At 37.8% G+C, this 23,552-nt stretch overlaps 2 protein-coding genes across 4 annotated transcripts; both read left to right on the top strand.

Annotated features, from left to right (window-relative positions):
* The first annotated feature begins 1,552 nt into the window (after positions 1-1,552).
* LOC109057719 (protein SOGA3-like) lies at positions 1,553-8,189 on the top strand. Its single transcript, XM_042713668.1, is given in 7 exon segments — positions 1,553-1,947; positions 1,950-2,222; positions 3,326-3,550; positions 3,812-3,970; positions 4,057-4,122; positions 4,621-5,853; positions 8,050-8,189. Coding segments are annotated over 7 exon segments (2,439 nt in total). The 5' UTR covers positions 1,553-1,575; the 3' UTR covers positions 8,161-8,189.
* Positions 8,190-8,478: 289 nt separating this feature from the next.
* LOC109083396 lies at positions 8,479-16,268 on the top strand. Of its 3 annotated transcripts, none has more exons than XM_019098178.2 (6): positions 8,479-8,620; positions 11,409-11,644; positions 12,292-12,690; positions 12,805-12,872; positions 13,019-13,892; positions 15,152-16,268. In XM_019098178.2, the coding sequence occupies exons 2-6, from the start codon at positions 11,501-11,503 to the stop codon at positions 15,353-15,355; spliced, it is 1,689 nt and encodes a 562-aa protein (XP_018953723.2). In that variant the 5' UTR covers positions 8,479-8,620; positions 11,409-11,500; the 3' UTR covers positions 15,356-16,268. The 3 variants fall into 3 exon arrangements, with proteins under 3 accessions (XP_018953723.2, XP_042569610.1, XP_018953722.2); XM_042713676.1 differs by having other exon boundaries at positions 13,019-13,883; XM_019098177.2 differs by lacking the exon at positions 8,479-8,620 and adding an exon at positions 8,657-10,253.
* Positions 16,269-23,552: the final 7,284 nt, after the last annotated feature.

The following is a 23,552-nucleotide window of genomic DNA, read 5'->3' on the forward strand; positions in this document are numbered from 1 at the left end:
GAATGGTTCCAATTCAAGTACACGGACAGACAGCGCACTCCAGTGTTCACAGGCAGTATTACAGACTGATATCACAGTGCCAACGACCTGAGATTCACTGTGACTCATTATAACATTTACAGTTACAATTCAGTACAATCTAGAGCATTGTGAGAGACTGATTTAAATTACAGACAAAGACTAGTGACAGACCAAGAATGTTATTTTAGTTTAACTGAAATACTATCATAGTTTAAGATTTTGAATGAGTTTTTATTTTTGAATAATTTCTTTAATATATATTTTATACAAATATTTTATTTTACTATTTTATTATGTTGTTTAATATTTTAAATATAATTATTTTAAGTTGTTTATATATACTATAAAATATATATGAAATTTTCATTCATATTTTATTTTATTTCAAGTAACAATTTTCTTTTTCTTTATGGATTTAGTTTTATGATTACCCTGAACAGACTGGTGGGCCCTGAAAACTTGTAAAAACAGAAAAATGACATTTAAAACAGCGCACAATCTATATTTGTCGTGCCCTAAAAATTATAGTGTAATTGTTACATTTATTAAAAAAAAAAAAAAAAAAAAAAAAGATTCATTGCAGAGTTTAAAATATTTTCTGTTGTAATCTGACTACTGGTCTGTCGGTAGCACAAACTCCAGACTGACCTTTCGAATCTATTCATGCATAATAGTGTGGGAGAATGACGCTGCATTTTCACCAGCTTATCTGTGAAGCAGCAAACTTCAGCTGCATTCAGTCTTCCTCCTTCTAAGGATTTAAAGGGAACAAGACTGTATAAACCGACCCCTAAAAAAATTATAATAATTATTATTATAATAATATAGTTGTAAATGTTACATTCATATTTTAAAACAAAATGAACTGTTTATAGCATTTTAAGAACATGGTAGGTAATATGGTACTTCAGTATTTTAACAACATGGTACTCCACACTTCCTTATATCTATTGTTACGTCGACTCATGAATATTAAACGTCAGTGTCTCGCGTGCATAGGCAGTGCCTGGTACCCTCGAGCTGAAGTGACTGCCTCACTCACACTGGAAATAAAAGAGCACAGTTCATAAACAGGTAAGAAAACATCGCGATATTAAATGTTCTTGAGGAATAACTCAAATTAGGACTGCACCAAGATACAGTAATCATTATATGTTTATTTGGACAGGCTATAAACTTGCAAAGAACCAGAAAATTCTCAGAAAATTTTACTACTGTGAAAGACGCCTACTGTAATGGATGTCAATAGCTACACTTGACTAACAAATACATGTAGCTTGTAAGTTCAAAATGAAGGTTTCATACTCACCTAGATAATTCTTTAAACGATTCGAATCCACATTTATCTCAGAAAATTGCTGTTCGTTTGTATTTTAACTTTATTTATAAATGTATTGTATATGAATAGGACTGCATTTATATGAAGACAACTGCATTTCATTGTCTGTTGTATTTATAAATATAGTATATTTAATTTTTTATTTATATTTTTGTTTTATAAATATTACTGATTTTATTTTTTTTTTTATTTTTTTTGGAGGTCTGTTATATGACATGATTAGTTCTGCCGCAAGCGGCGCTGCGGATTTTCCACCATCAGCGAACAGAACCGAAGGGAGGAGGCGACCATCTCCCGGACAAACCCCCGCCAAACCGGCCTCAAAACCCATCGGCAGCCGCTCCTCATCATCCGCTGCGTCGAAGCTCGGAGGAAAAGGCATTAAAGGACGCGAGGGAGAGCAGGCGGCTCAAGGAGCGCGTGTCGTGAAGGTGAGAGGTGCGGCAGCTGTTCATGGTGCTGAAACTGAGGCGGTTTGGGAAACCTAGGAGCGGACTGATAGCGCTCCAACACCGAACACGAGCCGCGCGCTGAGTTTACCGTGCGTCAACAGAGACTCGTCCTCGTCCGGTGGAGGTGTGAGGGGGAGAGGCAGAGTGAGGCCGCCGCGGAAGGAGAGTACGTGGGCTCCGGGCTGGCGTTCTGGGGCGGGGGCTGTCTGCAATCAGAGCTCATCCAGTATCACATCAACAAGAGCTTGAAGAAAAGCGGCAGGATGCAACGCAAATCACCAGGCGAGACGCAACCGCAACCGGGACCGGCCGCACAGGCCACGAGTGGCGTCGACGAGCCCGTGACACAGCAGAATGAAGCCCTGCAGGACGAGATCCAGAGATTGGAGGATGAAAACGAAGATCTTAGGGTCTGTTTGCTATGCTTGAGAAATTATGACGATGAAATGTATTATGTTTAAAAAAGATGGATGAATAGAATTGCTGGGAGGATGGATGGATGGATGAAAAGATAGATAGATAGATAGATAGATAGATAGATAGATAGATAGATAGATAGATAGATGTAAACTGAAGATGGAGGTAGGGATAGATGGATGGAGGAATAAACAGACATTGTCCTTTAGAAGAGCATGATATGTTTAGATAGATAGATAGATAGATAGATGAGGATGGATGTATAGAGATACTGTACAGAAAGAACTGACAAGACAGATAGATAGATATATAGAAAAAATGTAAATAAATAGAAAAAAAAGAATACACAATGCAGAATTCTCTGAATATGCATAATGCAAATGTATAACTACACAAATGTAGATTTCCACATTAAATTAATTAGCAATACATATGTTGATAACCATTAGCAAAACTGATAAATGATATGTTGATAACTGTGAGCATACCTAAATTCTGTGGGTCAGCACATCAAATTATAATCAAAACACGTTTTTTCCTCTGAAAATGCCTTTTAATGACTCCTCTGCCCAACCAGTGTATGACAATATTGTTTTCCAAACACAATATTGATTCCCACTCAACCTGATACTGGTGATTAACAAAAAGAAAGCCATGATAAGGCTGCAGAGATGTTGTCCAATCATCTAGAAATAACACTCTGATCAAAACCCTAAAACATAAACAGCACATTAATATTATGACGATGAGAGGGCAGTTTTCTCAGGTGACTTGTTACCTTCTGAAAGTGAACAGAACCATGAGAAATGCAACATTGTAACAATTTAGTCCCTGTTTCAGAACAAAGTACAGTTATAAAAATGGCCTTGGTATGTGCAAAATACGAGTCACTAATTTGCATGTTCAAGCAACAGTAAATGTAACAGTAATTTATGGAAATAATGTGCAGTTATTCAAATAATGTAAATGCAGAGATCTGTTTTGCATAGCTCTGCAATATAATTGCAGAGTATGAAAGCATGAAAATAAGGGTTTCTCATTTCTTTTTTTTCTTTTTCTTTTTTTTTAATTAATGAGCACACTCTGGTTTTCATAGAATGAGATTGAGGAGATGCAGATGGAAATGGAGGAGATGCGCGACACCTTTTATGAGGAGGACACCTGTCAGTTACAAGATATGCGGCGCGAACTCGAGCGTGCAAATAAGAATTGTCGTATCCTTCAGTATAGACTCCGTAAGGCCGAACGCAAACGACTTCGCTATGCACAAACTGGAGAAATTGACGAGGAACTCCTAAGGAGCTTAGAGCAAGATTTGAAGGCAAGTACCCATGTATTTATCTTTAAAGGAAAGCAGAGAAGGTCTATGATAAAGTACCCATCCAACAAGTACTTATTTACACCATTTATATCTAATTACTAACTTGTCATTTAGTTGATGCTTCTATCCAAAGCAACAGTGCAATTATTACCAAGACAGTCTCCCTGGAGCAACCTAAGGTTAAGTGTTTTTCTCAAGAGCACATTGATAGTTAATGAATCGGATCTTTAACCACTAAGCCACACCACCACATTCTGACAGGTTGCCAAGGATGTGTCTGTAAGACTCCATCATGAGCTGGAGAACGTGGAGGAGAAACGAACAAAGACAGAAGAGGAAAATGAGCGACTGAGACAGAAACTTATTGAGGTGGAAGTCACCAAACAAGCCCTGCAAAATGAGTTGGACAAAGCCAAAGAGGTAGGAATCCAAACACAAATCACTACAGCAGATCTGAATAGGTTTAAATACATATTCATAGCATAGCTTTCATTTGTTGTTTCCAGTCTCAGAAACGAAGAGGAAGCAAAGATGCACAAAAGCCTGAGAGGAAAACTCAGACTCCTACAGAGGTGAAGATGAAACACTGACATCAACCAGTATAGGATCAAATGAAGGCTGTTAGTTTAAGTGATTCATTTAAAATACAACCAGTAATACAATTTTTTTTTTTTTTTTTTGCAAAGATATGAAATGTACTACATAGCTATCTATACAGAATGAAAAGATGCCATGCAATCAAACAAAAAATTTATCAATTCATAAAATGTAAAGCTGTTGTCACATTTACCTTTGCTATATGAAATGTTGTGGGCAAAATCCAGTTATTTCAATAGAAATCCATGTCATTTTTTGCATGAAGGAGACAAAGTTGCACATTCAGGTCTTGCTTGTACTTAAGTCGGTCACACAAATAAGCTTTGTTCACCAACAGAAAGCTGTTTGGTTTAAAAGTGACTTATATTTGGGCTTTGCTTCATACAGTACATTGCAAAACCATCAACAATGGATCTTTTTTGTTTACAAAATCATGCCAAAACAGCACTTTAACAAAGCACTTGTGTCCATAGGAGGACAATGAGGACCTGAAATGCCAGCTGGCCTTCATTAAAGAGGAGGCAACCTTAATGAGAAAGAAAATGGCCAAGGTTGACAAAGAAAAGGACCGTTTGGAACAGGAACTACAAAAGTATCGTTCTTTCTATGGGGATCTGGACAGCCCTCATCCAAAGGGTGAAGCTGGTGGCCCTCCCACTACAAGGGAATCCGAGCTTAAACTCCGCTTGCGATTGGTGGAAGAAGAGGCCAACATCCTGGGACGTAAAATAGTCGAATTGGAGGTGGAGAACCGTGGCTTGAGGGCGGAGTTGGATGATCTTCGAGGGGAAGAGTCATCTAATGTAGGCTTGTCCAGAGCGGAAGGAGGGATGGGGCGGGAGCAGGGGTCAGAGCTTTCGGAGCTAAGGCAACAACTGCAGTTGGTGGAGGACGAGGCAGAACTTCTAAGAAGGAACCTGGCCGATGTAGAGGAACAGAATAAGAGAGTGACATGTGAGCTGAACAAACTGCGCTTTAAAGAGGGTACAAGGCACACCTCGGGTGGCAATGCAACGGGTTCCGCCAGTGGAGCAGGAGACAGCTCCAAAGCCGAGGCATTGCAGGAGGAGCTGAAGGCAGCAAGGAAGCAGATCAATGAACTGAGTGGGAAAGTGATGCAGCTGCAGTATGAGAACCGTGTGCTGCTTTCCAACATGCAAAGGTATGATCTAACATCTCACCTAGCCATCACACCACGGGACAGCGATGCAGAGAGTGACAGTGGTCCTGGAATAGGAGGGCGTAGAGGTAGCGATGACGACTCGTCTTCCTCTCGCCTCCCTCCTCATCGCAAACGTGAGGGTCCTGTCGGAGGAGAAAGTGACTCGGAGGAAGTCCGCAATGCTCGGTGCCTCACACCAACTCGTTCTCTTTATTCTCCTGAATCCGCTCGGCTCCTCTCACGCTCCATACGGGACAGGCAACAGATGATTGACATCCGTGCAGAAGCAGAGCGTTTGGGGCGAACCATTGACCGGCTCATAGCCGACACAAGTACCATCATTGCAGAGGCACGGGTGTTCGTAGCTAATGGGGATCTTTTTGGCCGTATGGAAGATGATGACGATGGTGGGCGTATCAGGGAGCACGAGCTACTCTACCGCATCAACGCTCAAATGAAAGCTTTCAGGAAGGAGCTGCAGGGGTTTATAGACCGACTTGAAGTCCCAAAACCTGAGGAAAGAGATCCAGAAGAACCATTATCTGTGAGTCTGGCAAGAGTCTGTGTGTCTATGTGAAGCACAACAAGAATGTTTGACACACCATAAAGGAATTGTTCACCCAAAATTCAAAGTTCTGTTATTAACTCACCCATGATTTTCTTTCTTTCGTGAAACAGTGACCAGGGGCCGGTTGCATAAACTAGACTTAGACTAGTCTTAAAAAGTTAGCCATCTAATTTGTTTTCTTCTAGACTGGTCATAACTGTTATAAAGTCAGTTACAAAAACGTAGATTGGCCCAATTTTAATCAGAAATGTGAGACTGATTATCTCTTGGCTAACTGGTATTTGGTCAAACTACAGTAGTTCTTAAGACACAGTCTTAACATAGTGGCTATGTTTATGCAACCGGCCTCAGAGGCAATCAAGCTCATAAAGCTCACATAAGCAGTCTGTACAATGGACAAAGTCTTCTAAATCCATACAATACTTTCGAGTGAGAAACAAAAAATTAGGGTTTTAATTTACTAAAAGGTTCATTTGCATTAAGGTTCATCATGTCAAGTTTGACATAAATGACAACTGGTCACAAGACATGCCAGAACATATGATATTTGATTTTACTGATGTAAAATTTTAATTGAATGAATGCAAACACAAATGAGATGTGACTTACAGCAGTGTTGATATTGTTAACAAAAACTAAAACTTTTACAAATTGTTTGTGTTAAGTAAAATAAAACAAAAATGAGAAAGGTTGCCTAGGCAGTTTAAATAGTAAAATAACTAGAAATAAAATGCATTAAAACTAAAAAGCTAATTCAAAATTTTAATAAGCACTATAACAGTATATAAACAACTCTATAACAATACGGCAGCAGAATGGATACATTTCAGTGAATAATAATTTATATTTTGGTCTGTTCATCTAACAGAGCTATTATGTTGTTAAAGAAACCAAATAATGCAAAGTCATACTTTTATTTAAAGGGGTCATGAACTGCCTTTTTATTATTTTGCACTTTTCTCTTAGGTCAACTTATATTAATCTCAAGATTTGTACCTACACAAAACATTATAATTTAGAAGTAATAAACAATTTTCTGTCCTGTTTTGACCCCCCCATCGGAACACTCTGTTTGAATAGGTGTGGTGGATTGTAGACTAACAGTTGTGTATGTTTGACAGCCTACATTCTTCATAGATGGACGCTGCTGTGATTTAATTAAAAACGCAAAAATACTAATAAATACTAATAACAGACAAAGCAATAGTGACCACATAATAAAAACAGTTACTCACACTTGGGTGACATTACTGTTGGAATCAATATTGTCACACAGCATCATCTCTTAGTTTCAGTCATATTGAAAATCCTGTTTTGAACTGTGCCTTGTTTGTAAATGAATCCATGGTAAAATGAAGTAAACAAATGACCGAGTTCTGACTGACGTGGTCTGGAACTTCATTTAAAAATAAAGTTCATCCACTGATCACTCTTTGCTAATGTTGGGATCAGAAGGAAGGCAATGCAAAGACTGTGTTTTTCCACAACTTGGCACTGCAAAGCATTTTGTTGTGTTCGGAGTATCTTTATCGTTTGTTTTCTGCCTAGACCTGCGTTTGCCTCTCTAGTTATTTACACTACGTGCACGAATGGGTGGGCGGAGTTAAACAGCCAGTGACGTGGAAGCAGGCATTGATCTTCTGCGGAGGCAGTGATTAGCCATACTATTACGTCATAAAGTGGCACATTCCACAACCTGTCATTTTGGCAGATTGGCTTCAGTGTAAGATGTTTTTAGAATAATGATAAAGTTTTGAATTATGAAACTTACAGGATATTTTTTATTGTACAATGACCTCTTACATGTAAAAAGATCAAGAGAATTTTGATTTTCAGTTCATGACCCCTTTAAATTCCACATAAGGAAAGAGAATCACAGGAAATGATGACAATTTTCATTCTGAGGTGAACTATTCCTTTAAAGGGAGTGAGTTTGATAGTGAAGAACAAGAAAGCATTACATATTTTAGAGAGTTTATCTCTTGACTGCTTTTAACATTTAGCAAAATGCAGCACATTTTTTTATTTGCCAAGACTTTTTGTAAACTATGCAAACAGAAAATGTTAATGGCTATAATATCTTAACCTTTCTCTCTTTCTCTCTGATCCTGTCTTCCCACGCACCCCTGTTTTTTAATGCATGTTCGTTAATTCTGCCGGTTATTCACCCAGATGTTTCAGCCCATCATTTTATTCATCCTCATTCTAGTGTTGTTCTCCTCACTCTCTTATGCCACCATTTTTAAACTTGTATTTCTTTTTACACTCTTTTTTGTCCTGTGATCACTATCCGTCCACTCATTAGCATAGTCTCGCCCTTTGTTTTGTTTGTTTGTCAATGTTGTGTATGTCACCATGGTTGAAGAATGACAGGACGGTCACTTTCCAAGCACAGAAGTCTGCAAAACCTTAATTTCCAAAAAGCTGGAGACTGTTTTATCCAAGTCGCATATGTATGGCACTCAAGACAAGAGGTTTATTTTTTTGCAACTAACAACTATTACACATCATAAGAAAACACTGAGCCACTGGAAACTACATTAACCAGAAGACATTTCTTTCATTGAGGACTATGACTATCAGACACACTGACGCTTGCTTTGCCACCAAAGGCTTGCAATGAAATATGCAACTGCAGTTTACTACTAAGGGGCACATTACCATATTACCCAGAGTGCCTGCCACTGCACTCTGAAGATACAGTACATTGGCTGGAATGATTACCTGTCAGAACCATGTAAAGGTGAGTAAGAACATGGTGTATAACTGTATACATATGCATACATGTGTATGGATGGAGAATAAGTAACAGGGTTTATATTTGACTGGAGATGTCAGGAATCATCCGATTGCATGTGTAATTTCTGTGACAAGAACAATTGTTTTGCATAGATTGATTGATTGCACAATAATCTGAAGAAAATGCACAAAAAGATTCATGTGATTTGCTAAAGAACAGCTGTGACTTTGATGAGGTGGGTAAATAGAGGTCCAGGTTTACATAAAGTGCCTGTGTACATGTTGACAATATGCACAAATTACCTTCTGCTGTGCTCTCTGTTGCACCAGAGCAGGATCAGTCTACTGCTGAATGTGCTCCTCATTCCTGCATGCATGTCATGGATAAGCAATTTGGAAATCAGAGCTTACATTCTTTATGAGTTTATTTAGCTGGTTGGCATCTGCAGTTTTAGTGCAGTCTTCAAGTTGCCGAAAGTAGTTCCTTAGTAAAATAATCAAAGCTTTAAATGATTAAAATAATTGCAAAAACAAGATCTGTTGAAGGGCTGGGTTCACAATTTATTTGGAGAACAAATACATTTGTTTTGGTTTAGATGGGTCTAGGTGATTGACAAGAAAACAACACCTCATCTGTTTTTCTAGAGTGAGTCTCTTTTTGGGGATCGCAAGTCAATTTCCTGTCAGCTGAAAGTAAACTCATTAGCATTAAAAACATCAAACATACAACTCTGTATTAAAATTTGTTTGGAAACAGTTCTACTGTCTCCATTCTCAGTGGCTTTTGCTTTGTTGTTTTCCTTGCTCTCCATATTGTGCACGTAAAATATTTGAGTCAGCGGCCAATATTAGGGCGGAACTGTCGGCCGCCTGTTTATTGCACAACAGCCACATGTGTCAAATAAATAAAAGCGTGAGGTCCCCATTAAGAACGGTGGACAGCACACTTAGTATCCGCTAATTTTGTCCAGTGGTATCTTAAAAATAAAATGGACAGAGTGTTTTAAGTGTCACAAATAGTCCAGTTGCCTGTGGACATTAGTAGAAGTCGAAACAACTGGAATAGGAGTCACAAGACTGCAATCTGCCAAGTCCTAAAAGCAGGCTAGCAACAAGACAGTTTCACAGAGGTGGGGTAGAACTGGGCATTTTAAAATAGCCATGTAAACACTCTCCCTCTGCCTTTGTAATTTTAACCTAGAATGTCGTTGACGACAGTCTCTTGCATGGAGACCATGAATGCCGGAATAAATCTGACATTATGACACCAGACACCTGGCAGGTCTGACGTCGCAGGGGTAAACACTTAGAGTCACTATAAAGCAGTTGTTTACCTCTGAGCTCCGGACAGGATCGTAGGGCAGGACAGAGGAAACATTTAAGATCAAATGCGCAGGATTTTTACGTCACGCCATTGGAAGCGATCTTTCGCGGTCTTTGCACAGTTACATCCCATTTGAGTACAGGAGCTGTCAAGGGCAAGGCGGTACTGAAACAAGCGCAATCTTGATTTAAGCAACAAACCTGTACTTGAACAGGTAACTCATATTCTACCTTATATTCTGGAGCACCTGTTTCAATTCATCAAAAACTCATGAGAGGAAGTTACTGGAGGAACCAATAATAAGAATTATCCGGTAAGGATTAAGAATGCTTATTAAACTCAATCTTTAAACCTTTTAAAGTATTAAATTGTTACTACTTACAACTCTTTTTTGTGATCATTTTCTTGGGCTGAAAAAGTTGAATATATAATATTAAGAATGGTCCCACTTTAAAAGTAAAGTAATACAAAAGTAAATTACTGTACTGACATATGTAAGTACATATACTTGCTCAAGGACTACTAACTAACAATATGTACTTAATATGTACTTATTAATTTATGGAACTTTAAATTCACTAAGATTTACTACTATTGTGATCAGCTACTTTTAAATACAGAGAGTAAGTGTGTATCTATTGTCATTAAAACTTGAATTTATTGTCATTAAAACACATAATTACAGAGGGTATAAATAGCCTTCCATTCTTACATCTTATGGTGGTATGTTCTGGAAATTTCATGAGTTAAACTGGGTGTCATGTTCCTTGACGGAAGAAAATTCCATCCCTAATACCTGCCGTAAATCCAATCTGCGTTACAGAAAAACTTAGTGATGTTACCATGGAAAGGATGTAACTATTCTGAGCTCATCCAAGTGGGTAAAAGGTTCTGCACTTGCTTGGAACTTTGACCTCATCCCTAACCCAAAAGAAGCAGTGTAACCTTGTAGTTAAATATCTAGGGTGGCTGTAGGTGTAGGTTTTGTAAGGGGTGACCAATTACCTTTTACTATTGTGCCTTTGATCAAGAGAGATAGGTTTACTCCAAGGAGACTGTCGATGTTATAAAACTGACTTTAAAATCCCTAAAGTCCCTTTAAGTAACTTGAGCATGTTAAATGAAGTTGGTGTCTAAAGAACATGCTGACAATTTTGACAATTAAGGGCTGGTTTGAAGGACAGGGAATGGGTCGAAGCTTTAAAGCAGGTGTCCAGAGCAAATAGCTGGGATTGTGTTTCCTTCCATTCGTCTCCTTGAATGAAATTATTTATAAAGACTTCACTTATGTTCACAATCTTAACACCCTTAAACTGTAAAGCAAGCCACGGTAGACCGTAGAATTTTTTTTACAGTCACTTAATTTACTTTGAGAAACTACTACTACCAGATACTCTGATTACGTAAGAGTACTCTAAATAATGAATAGCCTATTTCTCACTGATGAATATCTCTTTTGTCTTCATAGAGGTATTGGTGGACTTGCCAATGTGGTCACTTAAGTGACCTTTCAGGAATTGCAGCGTAAGATTCTGAGCACAGGCACACATACACAGAAGAATGGCTGCATTGGAATTGCACTGTGGGCGGGAGCCTGGGAGTTGTGTGTGGGTTGGAGACAGAGCTGACCTGCTTGACAGTTTTGACTCCGAGATGCAGGAATGGGAAGATCAGCTACAGGACATGCAGAGGAAGATTGAAGAGGTGAGACAAATTTTCAACAGAGGTGATGCCAGTCATTGTGACAGAATCCATATCCATCCAACCATCTCCATATCTAGAGAGACAGAGATAGAGAGAGATCCTTATTTAAAAATGTAAACAAACTACAAAAATATAATGCTCTGATAAACCATGCCAAAATTTCCATTGGCACTGCAATACTGCATGGAGTGGTTGATGTTATGATAGTGGGCACGAACTAGAATTGTGATTGGCTGAAAGGATAATAGTTGCTTCGCCCCACAACACCATGACTGTGACAGATGTTAACAAGCTTATTAAACCCAAAAGGATAGGGGTTACAGGCTACTTACAAACATTCACAGTCTCTCTCACACAAAAACACAGGAAGTTAATGCATTTCTTCTGAAACAGGTCAAGCAAGCATTTTGTTATTAATAGATTAATTAATCTTTAAGCATGCAAGCCCTCCCTCTCACTGACCCATTTTAAAGAAGAAACCCATGCTGTTTACTTATGCAAATGTTGCTTAACTAGTCTATGCAGTACATTATGCTAGTTGTATTCACTGACTTGTGGATTTAAAACATTTGCTTTCATGTAGGTGGGCAAAAAAATCATACTTTATGAATGCCGAGTTTGTCTCTAACATTGTGATTGTATTTCAGTTGTATAATGAGGTCAAAGCACGAAGAGAAGCCAGTGAGAGCAGCACAAACAATAAAAACCTGGACATTACTTTGCTTAATGTCAACTCTCAATATAGCCACCAGGCCAATGGTTATCACGAACCTCATGGTCACCCCAACAACAGCCTCCCATTTCATCAATGCAGTGAAATAAAAGCAGATCCTTCAGTTATGCAAAGCCTTGGGTTTCACCACCCCAGTGAATACTGTAATGGCTCCAACAATTACATGCTTAATTCCCTGAGCAACGGCAGCCATTACCCTGCCAGTCGTCATGATCTTGAAAGGCAAGATGCCACTGTACACATACTCAATGGATACCTCCAACAGGGCCCGCATTTTAGGAGGAACCCAGGGAATCTTGGAGCTCCAAATAGAGTGAGTACCTCTTTCACTGTTGATAAATATCTTCTCAAATTGGACTCTTATACCTCAAGGATATGGCTTTACACTTTTTTCACCATATTCCTTCATATCTCCCTCTTTTTTCAGAACCCCAAGGTATATCCAGTTAAACACAGTTATCAAGACAGCATGAAGACCAGCCTGGTGACAAACAGGTAAAGCCTTTCCGATCTCAACCTATCAGACTCATTCCTATTGTTGTCCTATTATCATACATGTTTCTTGTTGGTTATAGACCATCGCTTAGTGTTTGCCCAGTTCCCTCTTGTGACTACTTGGTTGATTTATTTTTCCACCTTAGGACTGCCTTATGTGTGGTTCTGGATGAGACTGATGAGGCTGAGAACAAAAAGAACAAGAAATCAAGTTGGGGTGACTCCCAAGGCCGCCACGTTAGCTGGAAAGACCCGGTTTCATCAAATGACCTTCCCCCTAAAAATTCAGCTACCAAACTGGCAATCAGGCAGAGAGATTCTTCTCCTGTAACCCCTTTTTCAACTTACTATGAGTCATCACAGCAACCTGACAGGAAGTGCCTCTTGCTCGACAGGAAATCTGGCAGCCCATCAGTGTTGCGTAAGTTTGGTGCCATGTTGCAGGAGAATGAGGGAAAAACCTTGATAGAGGATGGTCTTGTAACCATCGTTGTCTCCTCTGAACCTCCGAGGCAAACCAGCACTCCCATTTGCCAGAGCAAGTTTGACGCTAGGCGGGCATCTTCACACGTCCAGAAATGCCTTGCAGACTGTGATGTACTGATAGCAGATCTGGAGCAGAGACAAGAGTCTTGGGCAGCTGGTCCTTCTAGACACCTCCTCAATGGAGACAGAGACAGTGGGAGGGGTGGTTGTGTTCTTGAACAGCATGGCTTGGCCTATAACTTAAGCCAGTCACAGACTCACCTTAATTCGGGGTATCACAAGTTGGCTTCAATGTCTAAAGCCCACAAAGCGAGCTTCCAGAGTAAGGACCTATTCTCTGACTGCCAGATGGTAGAAACAATTCTGGGAGTAGGATCTCAAAACTTCAATAAGGTACACAGAGGACTTGGTGTTGATATGATGAGACTGGGAAATGACAACTTGGAGCAACTTCTGGAAATGATGGAAAGAGAAAACAACAGAAGTCAGAGGGCCACATTCACCCAGCAACTGGACAACAAGCAGGTGAAGAGGGTACAGATATGATCAGAACACACACTAAATTTCAATGCTGTATTTATATTTTGTCTGAGTCATGGTGCACATGCTCTTGTACAGTGTGCCTCATTCCTGATTCTGGAAAGCCACTTTCATGAAGAGTATATTTCCAAGTGTGCTCTAACACATTTGGTTTTCAGGTAAACCCAAAGACCTTGATTAGTTAACTCAAGCACACTGAATTAAAAGTGGATATAAATTCTACAGGAAAGTGGTTCTCCAGGACCAAGAACATCCTGGTCTCATAAAAATATGTACCTCTTGGTTCTTTTCTGCAATACCGTTTTTATGTACCCTACAGCACATTTCGCCGCAGTTTCAAAGTGAAATGTCCACTAAGTGGCGCTAAAACATGGATTCAATATGTGAACCCTGGTACATTTTTATTACGTTGATATAGGTACTTATTGCTGTGTTTTTATTACGTTGCTTCAGGTACGTATTGCGGCGGTTCAGAATTCAAATATCCAGGGACTGTTGCTAAAAGTTCATGTTCTATCGTGTTGGAAATATGCCCTACACCAAACCCAACCCTAAACCTACCCGATAGTGTTAACAAATGCAAAACTGATATAACAATGCATTTGTTGATGCAACCATGCCATTTGAACTTCCTTATATGCAGATCTGAACTGTTTGTCTAACTGTAGTTACACAGGATTCAAACCAGAGCTACTCACCTCTCAAGTACATCTCCATACTCCGTGAACTACCGAACAAAACTACCATCTATGAAAACCCATAGATATGAAGCTGGATATGTGTGATGCTAACATTCAAAAGCATAAGTTTTCAAATCTCCCAGCATATTAAAATTGTTTTAAAGTCATAACATAATATTCTTCAAGTAATTGTGCGAAAATTGCGCTTCATTAATCGAAAATAAAAGGTGTCGGGAGTTTTACTGCCTCTAGTGTTAATTTCTTTTGGAAACTGCAGTGACATGTACAGTAATTATTGGAATGTATTTCACGTCTCGCAAAAAAGTGCCCCCAGGTACATTTTTGCCATAAGACCAGGTAGACCAAGAATGAGGAATGTTGCTTTTGATGCTAAGGAGTTGTGGTGATCCTGATCCCATTCTTCAATCTTTCCATTCCGCTACTTTGATTTCGGTTTATGCTTATCTGTCAAATAAAGTCATAACATCTTGATACATAAAATACAAGTAGAATTACCCAAGTATTGATCATTTATGCAGAAAGACACTTACATTAAAACATTTTCCTCTCCAGGTCAACCGTGAGTCATCTCCTGCGCCCAGCAGTAGCCATTTTTCTCGTCCTGCTCGACCAGCCAATCAACGCCGTCCATCCAGATGGGTTAAGCATACTCACCCAAGCAAAATCGCAGACACATCCATCCCAACAAGCCCTGGCCTGAATGCCAAACAATTCTTGAATTCATATTTCCGGCACACAGAAACTGTCATCATGTAATCATGATACAACAAGCTTCAAAGGACACTTTCACCCAATGGCATAAACTAAACTTTGACCTTTTGTAGAACACAATCTACTTTTTTGTATATATAACCAACACCACCACATCAGCGTATCTTATTGCAGCCTGCTAGAATGGACTATGGTATTTTCCTTAAATGACTTCAAAAGGATAATGCTTTCATTTAACTCTGTGCTGTTTGAAGTGCTTTGGAAAGAAACTCCAGTGGACATTCTCTGACCTGGTGAATTTCTGTGCCTATGAACCCTTCATTGCCTTTTCTCTTCATTTCTTTCTGTCATTTTCATAAAATTTTCTATTCTTTTATTGTTTTTTATTTTCCAGAGTGCTTTGTGTACAGTGCAGTTCTTGCGGTGCCATCTTGGACATTTTTTTTTTAATCATATAAGCATGTTTACAACAGGCATAACATGTAGTTAAACACATGGCAACGAGTTATTGAGCCTTATCTATTATGCATAAACTGTAAAGGCTTTTGCAGATGTTTTGATGTTCTGTCATAAATCCATTTCAGTACTGCATTAGTACTTCATAATATTGACATGATAACGGGCTCATAATGTTTTTTATAAGCCTTATTTGACTGCACCTGATGTGGCCTGTAACTACTCGTTGTATGGTACATTTTTTGCAGGAACATGTCTGCATTCTCCAGCCTTATAAAAAAAAAAAAAAAAAAAAAAAAAAAAAACCCAAATGAGGTGAATTATTCTTTAAGTTCAACATCTGTGAAAAGTAAATTTTATCTTTTGACAATAATATAATGAAGAAATGCTTTCGGAAAGTTTATTTATTGTTGTGATATGACCCTTACAAAAATGTGATGCTTTTTGTGTTTTTTTTTTTTTCTTTTCTTTCTCTCGATAATAAATGCAAGTGCTTTGAAAAGTTAGTGAAACTCTTGAACTCTAGACACCGAAAGTTTTTTTTTTTTTTTTTTTCTGGTGATTGCTAATGTTAGCACTAATATTCCTTTTCTACTCACTGTGCTATTATTTTTCTTTGCAATCTGACAAGCTCATTTTCACATGACTGACTACAAATCAGACAACAAACCTATAGGCTTATGGAACAACCTGAGTCATCTAAGGACTAGATAGTCATAAAGACTTGAGAGTGGGCTCTTTTGACTTGGGGCAGTAAGCAAACAAATGTGTAAACCAATGTGTTAACAACCTTATTAACCACATAGCAATAACTTATAATATCCTAAAAAACAAAAGCAAAAGTAGAAGATGTTTCATGCCAACATAGTAAAAAGGCCTCTCTTTAATTAGCTCATTGTTAAGCAGTATTAACATTGCTCTTGCCCTATGTTACTAAAAGCTATCAGGAAGCATCCTTTTCCTCATTCAGAGTCCTAATGTAACCTGCTCTTACCATGCCTTACTATCTCTCTCAGTCCTGCTCTCGCAGTTACTCGACCCACTGCTGAAATGTTGCACCTGTGCCTGAAATAGGAAGTGTGACGTTGTTTTGGTGCCAGAAATCTTAGACATGTCAGTGGAGCGCTGAGTGGGGCATGTGATATCCAGGGGGGTATCTCTCTGTCTTTAAATTAGTAATAAAGGCTTTCCTGCTACATAACACCTAAGTGGAAGCAAGGAACAACATCTTAATGAGGTCTTTAGATATAGATGTTCACAACTTTCATGTGAGTTCTTCATAACACGCCATATGGATTTATTTTTATTGAAGTAACCTGGGGTTTAATGCCTATAGTGAGAGCTCATTGCTCACTTGAGGGGTTCAAACCAGCATCATTCTGGTTACTAGCCCTGAGCCTTAACCACTTAACCACCACCCTAGTGTCCTGTAAAACCTGAGGTTTGTGTGAGTGTGAGTGTGGGAGCTAGGCATATACTTGCAGACCAAAGACCCAAGTCTTTATGATATTCTGGCGCAAGCTGTGTACTGAAGTAATACCAATAGCGAAAGCATCGCCTTAGCATCAAAGACTTAAAGGGGTCCTATTATGCTCTTTTACAAAGTCTTGATTTTGTTTTGGGGTGTACTAGAACAGGCTCTCATACTAGGTTATTCAAAAAACACATTATTTTTCACATATACATTATTACAACGCCTCTCTCCCCAGTCTGGCATGAACGGCTGGAATAGTCCCTGTATCAAATGAAGGCCCATCTTCTGAAAAACGAAATGTTCTGTGATTGGTTAGCCGGGCCAGTGTGTGTTGTTTTTGGCACCACTCGGTGCCTGGTCGAGAAATGTCATGCCCTTACCATAGCCGCTTGCTGCAAGCTTCAGTGTAAGTATTACGTCAAGATCAAATCAATTTGAGCGTGATTTAAACTTGGATGATTGTAACCACTCTTAAGTTCGTCTGTCTTGGGAAAGCTACCGTGTCTCCAACATAGTGATATAACACTCGTTGCTTTCTCTAGTGCAGCTCATTCAGGTCTCGTCCCATTCGTCGATATTTGTGATATCACAAATCCTGGAAAATATGTGTTGTAGTCCAAACGAGTCGATCGTTGTGGTTTTTGTAGTGATGCTCAACCAGGTCTCGTCCCCCTCCTTCTGAATTGGATTTTGAGCTTTGTAACTTTGCAGATCTTTTTTTATGCTCAAACAGCAACATTACAGACTAACTAAAGTTGAAAAAGTGAAAAAGCATAATAGCACTCCTTTAAAAGAAATGATAAAGTCAAAGGGTTAAAATGGCAGCTGGGCATTCTCCATGACGTCACAAAGAAGTCTCTGTGGAATTGCTGAATTACCGAAGCCTAATCCTGGACAGCAGAACACCGACAACTTGGCTATATAAAGCTATCAAAGTGAACGCTGATCTCAGATCATCTCAGCCGGTGTCATCTGCTGTTTAGAAGTGCATAGGTAACCACTTGAATGTGTAAGAGTTGCCCAGTAACACACCTGTGATGTCAGAAAGGAAAGACAACCAGTAAGGAGCCCTTCAGATGTTTTGCCATGTGTTTCCTGCTGCAGCACATTACATAAGAGAAATAGAGGTATTATACATTCATAAGTTAATAGTGATATAGATGAGAAATGGGGGTATTATTAATTCATAAGTTAATAGTGATTAGTTATAGCTATGGGAATTGGAATTTAATTTTTGTTGGAAAATTCAAATGCTATTTATATGCAAATTTGAATTCTCATTTTGTTGTAACATGTCTGAATTTACTGTACATGCTTGCATGGAGGTATATCTGTGGTGTTAAGGTAATTCAAACAAGTCAAATCAACCTAAATGCTGCTTTAAGAGTCCAAAACTGGACATGCTACGAAGGTATTTCCTGGTAAACAAAATGATGGGTTGAGGTATTTTTGTTGTGTTTTGTTTGGATAATTAAGTTTGTGAATATTATCCATATACTTACTGTAGTCATTCAGTCCAAGTATAATGACTTATGTCTGAGAACATTAAGACAGTAATGCATTCTACATAAATATGCAGATTAATACAGAATATGTTGACAGTTACATATAGTAATAAACTCTCTCAGCAAAGTGTTGATCCAACATGACAAAATTTGAACTGAAAAGGAAAACCGACAATGGTTTATGCTATTGCACACTATAGCACTCCTAGTGGCAGCTATGAGAATGCAACAAGTTCTTGTAATAAAGAAATTGTGGTGTGCTAGCAGTCAGTGGCGCCCCCAGAAAATTTTAATAGGGGTGGCCAGATGAGGCCACAGTAAATCTTGGGGTGGCACATCAAAAAAATAAATAAATAAATAAATAAAGGGGTTGCAATATTGACAAAAAAATTATATCTCTGTGATTTCTGGGATTTTATCGATAACGAAAATTAGACAATATTTTGCTGTGTGTGTTATTGTGCTGATATCTTATTTTTAAGTGTGCTGACAGCTGAGGCTCTTTTTTTTTTAACCTTTACGCCATTTTTTTCTAAAAGTGTGCACCATCTTTTAAGTCAGACACTTGCATTTGGGCTGTTACCAAGCAAATGCAATCAGTATCAACAAAATTGATCTTTGCAATGCCAGCAGGAAAACAGAAACTGCATCTGAAGTGCCATTTAGATGTTTTTACACACTGTTTAATGGAGCTCTGAGGGACATGGAATACTTTGAGCTGGAGTTACAAATTAATAAATAATGTTTTGATATTTTAAACATAAAACATTGAAATCTGATGTTTGAAATTGTTGAAAAAATGAAATGGTACCTTAAATGTGAAATTAAAACAGCCAGTAGGTGGCAGCAGCGAGTAACTGTTAATAAGTGAGTCATTGCGATTGAACCGAATCATTTAAAACGGTTGATTCATTCAGGGACGAAACACTATCATGTTGCTCAGAGACGCAAAACAGTGGCTGTGTTTGGAATGATTTTTGTTTTTAGAAATAGAGCGCAAAAAGTGAATATGTTGTCTAAAACGTAAAAACTCTTGATATTAACTTCTTGTTTATTGAAATGTTGTATAAAATCAATGTCACATTTGCAATTATGCAGACTTCTGGAGAAAGACGTCACTCTTCGTGTGATAGTAACTATATTAAATGATATATAAATTATATAGAAATAAAATTAATAGATTTAAAATAGATTTAAATTAATAGTAGCCACTGCAAATCATCCTAGGGGTGGCCACAGGGGTGGCCAGAGTTTATACAGGGGGGCGCCCCTGCTAGCAGTGTTGCCAATTTAGCAATTTTGTTGTTAAATTTAGCAACTTTTCACACTACCCTAGCAATGTTTTCTTCTGAAAGCACCTAGCAACAAATTTAGCCATTTTTAACATTTATTTGGCAACTTTTAGCAACTTTTTATAAGTGACTCAGACAATAAAAAGAAACCCATTTTCCATCCAAAGAAAAATGGAAAAGATACTAGTAATTTTCCAGGGAATTATCCATTGTAACCGTATAACCTCGAAAACACAATGCGAAATTAAAAACGCAGGTAAAAAAAAAAAAAAAAAAACATTTCGTAAAATTATTTAATATTGACAGTAGATTGTGCCCTATTTTTACAGACTTTTCTTAGAGTGTAGCATACTAACTAACTACTTATACACTGCTTAAAGCATAATTGTTGAAAGTGTGTAGTATTACTAGTTTCCTAGCTATTAGAAAAAACTTAAATTGTAATAATTCAAAAATGTGTATTTGTTCAGCAATTCAATGAATTTACAAAAACAGTTATTTCTATTTTAATATTATATTATGCATATAATTTTACAAACAAATCTAAATTTACATACATAAAATATATTTTTTTGCTGAGATTTGATAATTTTGCATCGTGATTTTGCAATGACATCACAATGTCATTTAGCAACTTTTAGCAACAAATCGACCTTCCTTTAGCAACTTTTTCTGAAAATTAGTTGGCAACACTGCCTGCTAGAAGTGTTGGTGTGAAACACCATTGAAAGTCATTAGCATTAGAATCAAGACTGTTTGTACCTATCTTAGCAAAAATCTTTAAAACAACACTTATAAACATAACAAAACCCCAATAATGAATGTCAAGAGCACACAGTAGACCACTAAAAACACCCTGAGCCAATCATTTCCAGATCTATGCCTCAGATTACTGAGACACTATTACTGATGTCATCAGTAAACTCTGATCAGTCCAGCGTAGAGGAAAATCTCTTGAGATCATTAAGGAAAAAATGGGGAAAAGCAGTCATGTGTGTGATTACAACTAGTTAAGCAATTATAGTTAAAATAAACACTACTTGGCTAATTTAATGCAGTGGCATTCATGAATTTTAAAGTACAGGTATGGCTTTAGTGTCAAAATATTTGTTGAAGCCACTGTAGACAAACACCCATGCAAGAAAAAAAAAAAAAAAAAAAAAACCTGCATAAAATGCTGTGAAATTTAGTATACATAAATTCTGTAGGCACTGAACATGTAGTATATCTAAGAATAGAAATAATGCTCTGAGATCATAATATTATCAGCAGAGAAACTGCTGGTTGCAATTCCCAATCCCAAAACACAAGATAGTCACAGTTGCAGGCAAATGCCAGTCAGAGCCACAAGGCCCCAGAGGGTCATTAATTGCTATAATGGTTGATAATAACATGTCAGGAGCTTTATGGGTGTGGGCTAAACGACAGAATGAAGTGCAGGCTGGGCGTAGCATGACTGTGGCATGGGCACGTGTGTACCTCACGTTGATAACCTGCCCCTTCTGACCTGTAGTTTAAGGTCACACACACATGCTCACACACACACACACAGCAGGCATACATCCCTCCTCAGTACTGAAATAGACATCCAATAAAACAGAAAGAGACACAACAGAGTGAGACAGAAAGTGTGTCTGTGTGATAGAGATAAAATGAAGGAAATTATTATTATTATTATTAAATATTGTGAAATTATGATTTTATGAAATTATTATAAAAATAAATTGTAAAAATAAATAAAATTAAAATATGAATATATTTAAATATATTGTTATATATTATTAATGTGTTGTATATTATAATTATGATTAATCAACAAAAACTCATGGCGATTTGTGACTCTTTTAGGTTTTGGCAAACTGTTGGCTAATTTGTATGAAAGATAATTTTTACTGAATTGGAATGTTCCTGATAACTAATGCATTAACAATAAATAAGTTCAAATGTTGTGCTGTTCTTGGCTTGTAGTAAGAGAAATCACATAAAAGCATTACATGGACAGTATCGAGTATCACCCATTTAATTGTAAGAGTCAGAGAGTGGGTGGAAAAAGATCAAGTGACAATGCTGATTATGACTTACTTGTGAAGACAAGTATCATGGACACCTCACGACTTTTGAGACTTTCATGCACTTAGGCTAAGTGTTGATATTGACAACTGCTTGGGACTGTGATCCCAGGTCTCGAGGGATCATGGGAATATCTGTCCTGTTTTCTAAAATAGAGAAAGGTCACAAAACATCCCTTTGAAAGGAGATACTCATTCATGAGTCTTTAAACAGTGGAAAGGACATATCACTGGACCCCATACATTAATAATATGGACACACAATGGTGTCAAACACAACAGGCAAGTACTAAGAAGTATATCAAGAGAAAACTATATTAGACTTAGACATTAAAGGCCTGTTGCCCTTGTATCTAATAGAAATAGTTTGTATTTGACTGACAGCTGTGGATAGATGGTCCATATTGAAACTTCTACATGATGTCTGTGGGACACAAGGGGAGGACAGGTCAGAAAGTGAGAGTTCGGGAGACTAACGAGAAACGGACAGTTAGTTTGGCCAATTGTGCATGACTTGGCACAACTTAGGAAATGAATCAACACCTTGCAGGCCATTATCCCCATTATTATCTGACAATGATCTGCTTGTTCCTTGCATTTTGAGCCCAACTACAACCAAGAGATCTAAGATTTTCACATCCACACTTGAGTCACATGTTCACAATGACATTTGAAGTGGTTCATGATCATTACATATCAATAAGGATCTAAAAAATTGAATAAAGTTGGGTTCAGAATCGGGTTTATTGGCAATATCTTTTGCATGTAGGATGTTTCCACAGAAAATAACCAATTTCACAAGTGAAACCTGTAAAATTGAAGTTAAATTGGTGCCATTTCAGACAATGACCCATTCTGTCATTGACACACTTCGTGGCTTTCCATCTTTTATGCATATCACTGCTACCATTTACGCATCAGTACACTCTCAGAAAAAAAGGTACACTTTTGTACCTTTTAGGTACTAATATGTACACTTTAGGTACTAATATGTACCTTTAAGGTACCAATATGGACTGCTTAGGACTTGAAAAGGTACTGGTCCAGTCACAGCTTTTGTACCTTTTTTTCTGAGAGTGCACCAAATTCTGGGTAAAACTCCTCATTTTCCTTTGATCCTGTTTATAACTCATTGTCCAGTCACAGCTTTTGTACCTTTTTTTCTGAGAGTGCACCAAATTCTGGGTAAATACATATAATATATCAATATCTGTCATATATTATATATATATATATAGTTATATATTATAAATATATATAGCTGTCAGTGGAAAGCAGCTTACAGTCAACGTCTGTCAAATTATATATATAAATCAGTTGTTTTAAATTGTAATAATTTTTCACAATATTACTGTTACTTTCAAAAACATTAAATATATATGTTCTTTATATAAACTGTGGGATGGTCTGAAATGAGCTTCACATGTTTCACAATAAAACAGTCAT

Source organism: Cyprinus carpio, chromosome A23 (assembly GCF_018340385.1).
Source record: "Cyprinus carpio isolate SPL01 chromosome A23, ASM1834038v1, whole genome shotgun sequence".
Classification (NCBI taxonomy): Eukaryota; Metazoa; Chordata; class Actinopteri; order Cypriniformes; family Cyprinidae; genus Cyprinus; species Cyprinus carpio.